Here is a 9,526-nt window from a genome sequence, read left to right as displayed (position 1 = left end):
ACGACGGGACCCGGCCGGGCTCTGCACAATGGGCGCTCCTCTGGGACAGTAAGGGCTGGGTTCAGTCAATTGTTTCTCCCTTTGACTCCTTGGAGTTTTTCCTCCCTGTGAGCAAGGACCCCCCGAGCTGCCGTCCCTGCCAGGGGCCCAGCCGTTGGAGCGGGGTCCCGCAGGGGTGGTGGGACCCTGGCCAGAGGGGCCACCAGGGACCCCGGCACCTGCAGGGTCTGCAGCGCGTCCAAGCCCCTATCGCTGACCTGACCCTGCCCAGCGCTTTGACTCTCACGCTGCAAACACGGTTGCAAACACAGGGGTTTCTGATGCAGGGAAAGCCTTTGGGTCCCGACCCCCTGCCCATGCCGAGGGAAATGCGGGGGTTCAGCGGGGGACCCTCGGCTGGGCAGCACTGGGCTCTGCCGGTGAGCGGATGGGGAGGCGGCACGGAGCCGGCCAGTGCCTCCGTGGGGCTCTGCCGTCGGCATGGCTCCCACAGCTCCGGACCCTCCGTCCCCAGGCGCAGAGGATTTCTGCCCTGGTGCCAACGTTACGCTGGTAACGCCCAGGTGCTGGCAAAGGGCTCTCTCCGCCTTGGCCACGGCTCCTGCCCAGCGCCCACCGCACAGCAAGGGGCTCCGGGGACGTGTGACGGTCAGACCCAACGTCCTGAAACCAGCCTCTGCTCACCACCTCTCCACCGTCCCCATCGGTCCCCGCCGCCTCTCCATCGTCCCCACGGCTGGTCCCCACCTCCTCTCCACTGCGGGGACAGCCCGGCGAGCTCGGCCACCGCTGCCACCACCCCGGTGCTGCCGTCCATCCCGCCGTCTCCTGCAGCGCTGCCTCCCCCGGGAGCGACAGGGAACCTCTGGCTTTGGGTTGGCATCAGCAACGTCGATAAAGCGAAGGGGTTCCATCTGGCCTGTAGGAATCCTACCGGCAGGAAAAGGATTTTATGCTTTCATTTTAGTTTTCTTTGCTCAGTGAACCATTTGTTTCTCTGAAGACACAGGGGACAGGAAAAACTCCATCCGTTATACAATCCCCGTGATTCATTTTTTGCTGCTCTGTATGTGTTGACACAAACCATGCTGGAGAAGGTGAAGAAAGTATGTTTATTTCTGGTTGAAGACTGATTACATCACTATCATGGATAATGTAATAGAATAATTTTATACTCTTGGGAGAAATCTAAGAATAAATATGCAAAAGTAAAATATTTTGTTTCCACTGTCTCTGAAGATGAGTGATGATTAAGTGCTGTATTTACAGGATAGTTGTTATACTCTAGACTCTGTGCTGAATAAATATTATCTTGAAAGGGTAAAAAAATCCATTGAAATATTTTAACTCACCACAAAATTAAAAAAAAAAAAAAAAATCCATGTATTTGTCCAAAGCGAAGGTTAGTTACATGTTAATTATTGAATCCACACAGGATCATTGTCCAGGAAAGCATCCTCTCTGTGCTGACCGGTCCCTCTCCGCAGCAGAAGCCTCGGTGGTTTCCCTTGTCTCGACGGACGAACCACTACTGATTCTTGAGGCTGCAGGACAGAAAGGAAGCCGCAGTCACCCTGACCCTGCCGTTCCTGCTCCCCTGCCCCTCCTGAGCCCCATCCTCGCCTCCGTCCCCCGCCGTGCCCCCGCCGCCCCCCGAGTACCTCGCTCCCCGTCCCTGGAGACGGTGCCCAGCTCTTCTGTGGCTGAAGCCCCAGCCGGGTGATTCAGCCCTGTGACGATTTGAAAAGAGCATCCTTTCCTTAGCTCCTCAATTTAAATTTGTTTAAGAGCCCACCAAACCCTGCAAAACTTTCCGTGTTCGTGACCCAATGCATTTTTGGCTGATAAGGGATTTCTCATTCGGCAAGTGCTGGCAATCTCAGCTCTGCGCTTTGAGAAATTAGTCCAATGTTTATGCTTTACATTAAAATAATTAATCTCTACACCCGACACCACAAAACAAAGTTGCAGGAGCCATTCTAGGGCTTTCAAATCATGATCAAACCAGAAGATATCAGATATTTTTATTTTCTCTTGCATTAAAAGGGAAGGGAGACAATTTAATCCTATAATGAGAGAAGGTATTACACACTCTCTCTTCACAGGCAGTGTAATTATTCAACTGCGCTCTGGAACTGAAATAATGACAAATTAAAATGGCTTTCAATTCCATCTAGCTTTTATAACTATTCATCTTCTGGAGTTATTATCACTCTAAAGGCTTCTTTGTATTTCAGGCATCAGCCACTATATGTTAGAGAAAGCACATGGAAATTGTTACTGCTACCAATAAAAGTTGGAGTTATCAAGGTAAGAACAAAATCATTTGCCTTTGTTGTAAAGTATATGGTACATCTCAAGTATTTAATATGATTTCCTGAAACTTATTGGAAATCTTACATCAAAGAGTGCATTCACTCTGGGTGAGGATGCACAGGAGGGAGCTCGAGCCCCCAGCACTGGGGACGGGGCTGGAAAAATCCAGGGAAACAGAAATAACATAAAATCCGACACAAATGAAGTCAGGAACTGCCAAAGCCTTCTCTCCTGATTTTTGGCACTGCCAGAGCCCCAGAGCCCAGCCGAGGAGCCGGGCAGAGCCCCTGGGACGCACCAGCTCCGCTTCCCACCCCGGGTACCACAACCAGGAACACGCTCCAGCCACAGCGGGCTGTAATGTTTGTTTACACTTTCTTAAATAGATTGAAAAAAATATGGAAATGCCACGATGGTGAAGGGTGACATTTCTCCAGGCACGGTATTTACAGGATTTTGATTAGCTCTGATTTCTGAATAGCCAAGCAGCTTATGTTAATAAATACCCTATTCCAATTAGACATCTGTGTTCTCAATCAGAAAAAAAACCAAAAAACCCAAAAAAAACCCAACCAAAAATCCCTGACAGGCATCAGGGCTGCTGTCGTTTGCTTCTCAGCAGGCCATTAATCATCCGGGCTCTCACAGGGTGCAGCCCAAGGAGCAGGGGAAGGGCTGTGCAGAGAGACCCTCAGGGCACCTTCCGAACTGGAATGACCATTCACCACCCCCGGGCGCTTGTTTGGACTGAACACTGTGCTCCTTCCATACGCTTACGTTCCTATAGAATCGATATTACCCCAACGACAACTGCAGGATTGGGTCCCCTCTCTGCAAAAACCCTAAAATTAATCAGAAAGCCTGAGTTTGAAAGGGAAACCTAGACATGTATTAGCATCTATGAATGTGTAAATGAGCGGTTATAAAACCCCAGAATACATTTGTGAGCTCTAGATGTGGCAGAGAGGTCTGGCTGATCAAAGAGACAAAGTAAAGGCGAGAAGATAAAATTCGTTTTTAAGGAAGTGGGAATCATTATCCCCATATAGTCAGACTCTTAATTACTAGGGTTGGGTCTCAGCCTCCGGTCGCTGACAGCCGGAATGGTGGAGGGTAGCGCTCAGCCCCCGTTAACCGGCACATTATTATAGTGTTTGATATATTTGCAACTGGCCAGAGATGGCACTTACATCAAACGTGGGTCTAGGCTCCGGTACCCCACCAGCAGCATCTTTGGTCCTCTCCTCCACAAGCCCCTGAGGCGCTGCTTCAGCCCCGGAGCCGGGCCCTCCCGAGCGTCTTCCCCAAACGCAGCCATCCTCTCCTGGATCTCCTGGATCTCCAGCCATCCTCTCCTGGTCCCTGCGACCAACACGGTGCCCTGTCCCCAGTCCCACCACCTGCGCGTGGTAATCACAGCAGGGAACCGCTTTTCGCAGAGCCCTGTTAATATTCCACACGAGCATTTCTTTGGCCCCAGCACTTGAATCTCTTCTGCCTTCTCTCACAACTACCCAGGATTCTAATCCTCTGTTTGTTTGTTGCAAATCACTTTTAGCAGTGATTTTTCATCTTTCCAGTTTACATAAACCAGAAAAAAAGGAAGTTTTGTTTCTTTCAGCCTACAATAAGCAGAAGGAGCAAGGCTGGCATGGGATTCTCTCCCACTATTTCAGAGACAACGTGCCCTCCTCCCTGCAGCTCCCCAGGAGCCGGTGTTTCAGCTGCCACCGGTCCCCATAGAAACAGAGCTGCTGGACCGTGGTCCAGCCGGAGCGGGCACCGGCATCACCGTTCGTCATCCTGCTGGTGCTGGCAGGGAGGAGGAAGGCAGAAGGGGGGGATTAAAAAAACCACACTTCTATTTCTGGAAAGCAAGTCAAACAATGACTCAATCATCTCCACACAGTTCATAAATCCCTAATTAAAGGTTTAGCGCTCCTCCCCGCTGCAGATGTTCCAGAGTCCAGCCACACTGAAATCCTGCTCCTGTGCCAGCGCTGCCGAGCTGAGCCCGAGCTGCAGCTCCACTTGCCCGAGTAGCTAGAAGTAGCCCTTGGCCAGTGGCCCTGCCTGAGGGCACGTTCCTGTCACCTCCGGGACGGACATTGCCGACCTCTGATGCAGGCAGAAGGGATGGCAGACTTGAGATGCCTTAAAGGAGATATTCTCCCGTGCCTGACTCTAGCCCCTTTATGATCGGATTGAAAAAGGATGCATTTTTCCTTTATTTTCAAATATACAGCTGAAAGTACCTGCACACTGGAGAAAAACCAGGAGCTAAGCAGATGTCATCTTGCTTTGCATATTCCTTGGCCAGAGGGATAAGGACCTTCTGTTTATTCAACATCAAAATACCAGCCAAGACACTTTCCGCTTCCCCCCCAACCCTCCATTTTCCCCATCTTTTGGTCAAGTAAATTCAGTCGGAAGCGTTCCGGTGAGCCCCTGAAATTCTTGTAAATAACCAGTGAGCTCTCCCTGCCAGAGGGGAGCTCGGGAAGGGTTCTCAGCCTTCGGTTCCTGCGTTGCTGATGGAGCTCCAGCACCTCAGCCCCGCGCAGAAGGGACGGGGCCCAAACTCTGTGCCCTGCGGAGCAGCAGCTCACGGGGGGGTTATTTAAAGAGCTCTGCCGGACGGGGGGTTATTTAAAGCAGCTCCAGCAGTGGCTTGGTCACACGTTGCTCTCTGGAGAGCTCTCAAGAACTATAATAAATACCCACAACTCGACTCATTCCTCGTAAAAGTTCTTCTCTCCTAAAGCAGCTTTTCAGAAGACTCATCTGCCCGGTATTTTTGGGGTGTTCCCAGCTCCCAGCCCACAATCACCTTCCCTCCCATCCTGTCCCGGAGCAAAACCCTTTTCCTTTGCAATCCCCCCCTGCCTTTTTTTTTTTTAATTACATGAAGTATGACAGCTACATAAAATGTTTTGTTGCCTTGGCAACTGCAATCCACTGGCTTCAGACTGAGTTACAAGGAAGAGGACAGTCTTGACACTAACCAGCAATAATGAGAACAGCAAAGAGCAGTGGGCAGAACCCTGGCCCAGGTTGGTGGGAGGGCAGCAGGAGGGACCCCGGCCCCGAGCACTTTCTCTTCTGCTTCCCCCCAGGGTGCTGCCAGGAGCCGGCCATGCCCCAGGACCCAGCCACAGCGGAAACGGGGCAGGACTACCAGCTCTGGATTTCAAAATTAACTTCCTCTGTACAGAAGAGGTAATCGCTTGTGGAAAGCTCCAAAGGTGTAGATGCAGCCCTGCCCAGACCTGCTGCTTCTGCCGCCCTGCACATCCCCGTGCACATCCCTTCACCTTGCACGTGTGCCTTCGGTCACTCGTGCAATACTCAGGACACGATGTAGAGTAACTTTTCACAATGTATTCATTGACAGAACTAGAAATGAAGATTTCTTCGTCTTTTTCTGCACTATAGATGATTTCCATAGTCCTGATCGTGAGCTGTATGAGCTGCTTTACCTCTCTGAATTCTTTTGCCACCTGCTGTTATCACAAGCACTGGCCCCGTGCAAACACCATGTACAAGGTTCTCTGCACAGGTGGCAAACAAGAACTATGGCCGTGAGACCCCCCCGACTCATTCTGGGGCCACATCGCTGGGTCCAGCCACATCCCGTGGTGCATGGGGCTGTTACAGACCCCTCGGACTGGGGGGGGAATAACTGATTCAGGAAAAAAGATACGGGTAACTCGTTCCCTCGGTCCCATACAGAGGACAACGAAGCTGCAAAACCAGCTTTAAACAAGGAGAGTAAAATTTGGTTACATCCTAATTACAGGGTGGGAAGAGCTTTTGTTGCGCACAAACCCAAGCTGCCCATCTATTGTCTCCGAGTTCTGCGCTTCCCTGTGGGCGCTGGAGAGATCCGTGCTGGGCTTGGGAACCGCGCCTCAAAGAAAATTGTATAAGAATGAACAATGGATGGAGGAAATAGAATAATCAGAGCAATTTCCCATAGAAATTGGTCAGACGAATGTCTCTAATTGGCGTTCCATTATTACATTTGTAACACACTTTCTTTTGGATTTATTACTTTCTTTCCTCTAGTACTGAATGCCCATGAAAATCTCTTGGGACCAGATTTAAGTCATTATGGACAAATGATAAGAAACTAAATTTAGAAAGACTGATAAGAATATTAATTTGGAAAAGAAGGAAGGTCCTTAAGAAAAATGTGGGAGTCCTACAGGCCTCTGCCGCTCTGGTGTTCCCTGCCCAGGCTGGCTCCATCCTCACCGAGATGGAAGAGAAATGGGCTTTTCTATCAATAATTCACGTGCTCTCAGAGCTCCGGGAAGCTCCGGGAATGCCTGCGGGTGCCACCGAGCCCTGAGACCAAAACACTGCAAGGGCATTTGGCTTCTCGCAGTTTTTGCCAGAGTGTGGCAGAAATAAACATTTGGGAAGGCAATAGATGCAGAAGGAATTATCTCTCTGCAGAATTGTCTCTGCTAATTGCAGGTGACTGGAAAACCAAAGCAGGAGGAGCGGGTATAAGAGGGAGGATGTGAGGCACCCTCCCAGAGCTGAAAAGAAGGAGCATCTTTTCTGCACGTCTGTATTTCCCGTTTCAAGGCTGCTCTGGCTTGAGACGAACTCCTTTATCTCTGCAATAACACCAGCAGCAGCAATAACAACCCGAGCTCAGAAGGACTGGCAGGGGAAGGACAACTGACAGCTCTGGGCCGGGTGGCACACCAGGGCTGCTCTCACCCCGGGTTTCCGCAGGGAAGGCTCTCGGCTCCGGTTCCCGGCAGCGGGAGGTTGCGGCACGGGGACACGGAGCCGTCGGCGCCATCCCGCAGGGTCCCACGCCAGACCTGGGGAGCAGGGACACGCCAGCAGTTCGTGTGCTGGGAGAGAAAGGAGCTGGAGGCAGCAAGGACCTAGCGAAGGTCCCAGACCACTCGTGGCACAGCCTCACCTCACGTCTCGCCCGCCTGGCCCCAGCCCTCTGCCCCACAGGGCAGCCGGAGGGGGGCTGAGCTGGACCCCCCCGGCCGCTCTCCTCCCGCCTCACCCCCCGTCTGCCCGGAGGCAGGGGAGAACACCACCTCATTAGCAAGTCAGACACCATCAGTTCCTCCCGCTAATTGAGATCCGGAATACGACTACACACTCGGGTCCAGACAGGGCAGCGTTTGGAAGACGTTCAAATGCTCGGCGAATAAATAGGACAGAGCTAAGGTGAATGATGCCAGGAATCTCTGAAGGTCTAACATCAGCTGGGGAAGGTCTGCGCTTATCCTTTGGTAGCTTAAGCAAAATTAGACATTAGTACTTATTGCCGGTTCTGCTCATCCTGCCTCATCTTTCAGACTGCCCCTAAAGCCACCTGAAGCATTTCAGTAACTAATGACACCTTTTATATCCCTCTTCTAATCTGGGCGGTCCTGAGTGCTTCAGCCTGAAACGGTTCCCAAAGCTCACATGTAAGTGTATTAAGGGAGATTAGTTCATTAATCTACTCTCTGGTACCACGCACCTTTATCACTTCATTTTAATAATTTGTACTAATTGACAGAGCAGACTCCCTCCACGTCTCAAAGTTGGGTAATATATAATTGCTCTAATTCACAGCATGAACACTTTCACCTGGAAACACCTAATCCCTTTACACTCCCAGTGTCTCTTCTGAGGTTTGACACGTGGAAGAAGCTGCAGAGTCTGTATCATCGAGCACGAACACTGGTGGCACCAGGACCAGACATGGGTAATGTTTGGGTTGCTGCTGCCCCTCTCTCCTCCACCCGTCCCACCAGCAGGCGCTGCCCGGTCAGAGGAGAGGAAGGGACGGTATTTGGGTTCCCCAGCACCTTCTGACAAGTTTCCCTGGGGGTGGACAGCAAACCTAGAACCTGGCTGAGGACACGGGGGAGCGATGCGCAAAGCTATAAGGTCTCTCTGTGCTGTGAAGGCACACGGCGCTGCTGCGAGCAGATTCAGGGGGTGCTCCTGCCCAAAAGCCGGTACCCCATGAAGGTCAGGCTGAGGACAAGAGGATCAATAGCCTTGTGGGGGGGTTCTTGAGAAGTGGGGCTACAGGAGGGGTCTGCAGGAGAGAAGGAAGATGGGGATATGCCCTTAACACGCATCGCCTCTCCAGCAAGAGCCCCCTCCCTGGCACATCCCCAGGGTCCCAGCCCCGGCTGAGCCTGCGGGATCATCCCAGAGGCTGCAGCAGAACCCAGGAAACCAGGACAAAGCTCCAGCAGCAAAAGGCAGGGGCTGTCTGGGAAGCAGGGTGGGCTGACAGCGGGTTTCAGGGGGGCATGCTGTGACTGGCAGGAAATTAAGAGCCAAGAGTCCCCCCAGCTGCGGTGGGGCCATGGGAAGCCGCCCCGGGGTCAGCCCTGCCCTGCTCATGCTGGAGTGCCGCCGATATCTGTGTCTGCAAAACACCCAGAGCTCCCCAGTTCACAGGGCTATCGGAGTGTAAAGCATCATTATTATACATATATATATATATTCATCCAGGCAGAGGCAGGCAGACAGGAGGCCACCGGGAAAAGCAGGAAGGTACCCACTTGGTCTGATGTTTGGAGCCCTTCAGGTGCGCGTGGTACTGCTCTATGGAGTTCAGGGTGACGCTGCAGATGTTGCACGTGTAGCTGCGCTTCAGCCCTGCCAAGAGAACCCAGAGTCGTTAATTGTGCACTGCCCTCGTTACCGGCTGCGCGACTCGGTGTGGGCAAGCTCGGGGCTGCACCGGGAGGAAAAACACCTTCAGAATCGCTCTTCAGAACCCAAATGGCAGCTGGAAAGTAAAAATGAGTGAAAATGGCTGAAGAAGGAGGGGGAGAGAGGGGAGAGGAAAAAAAAAAAGCATTAACCCTTGCCCCCAGCAAACTTCTAATTAATTAGAAAGTACTCAGATCTCTCATTTAATTTCCCAGACATTTCTTTTTACAGTAACCCATCTATTTGCTTTTCCAGGCCAGGGTATCCAAGCATTAGTGAAGCCCAAAGGAATATTTTTAAAAGGCACAGACTGAGCAGGACCCAAGCAGGGTTCAAAGGCAAATCCCTCCCGGGGACCGCAGTCCCCGCAGCTCGTCAGCGCGGGCGTCCCTCCCCGGTGGCTTCCTCAGAGACCATCGCGCTCAGACTAACGAGCACACCCGGCCCCATTTATTCCCCTGGTGTTTTGGTAGCAAGCACAATCCAGGGCAACTCCTCGTTAGTGTAT

The 9,526-nt window shown here is 51.9% G+C and overlaps 1 protein-coding gene across 1 annotated transcript in view; it reads right to left on the bottom strand.

Moving 5' to 3' along the window:
- Positions 1-1,093: 1,093 nt before the first annotated feature.
- ZMAT4 (zinc finger matrin-type 4) overlaps positions 1,094-9,526 on the bottom strand; it is a 44,355-nt gene continuing 35,922 nt past the window's right edge. Inside the window, exons 5-6 of the mRNA XM_074164255.1 lie at positions 8,865-8,961; positions 1,094-1,544 (exon numbers count right to left, since the gene is read on the bottom strand). Coding sequence (XP_074020356.1) covers positions 1,529-1,544; positions 8,865-8,961 — 113 coding nt within the window. The 3' untranslated portion in view covers positions 1,094-1,528. The remainder of the gene's footprint in view (positions 1,545-8,864; positions 8,962-9,526) is intronic.

Source organism: Numenius arquata, chromosome 26, assembly GCF_964106895.1.
Source record: "Numenius arquata chromosome 26, bNumArq3.hap1.1, whole genome shotgun sequence".
Classification (NCBI taxonomy): Eukaryota; Metazoa; Chordata; class Aves; order Charadriiformes; family Scolopacidae; genus Numenius; species Numenius arquata.
The sequence above is the reverse complement of the archived record's forward strand: the minus strand, read 5'-3'. Positions and strand labels throughout refer to the sequence as shown.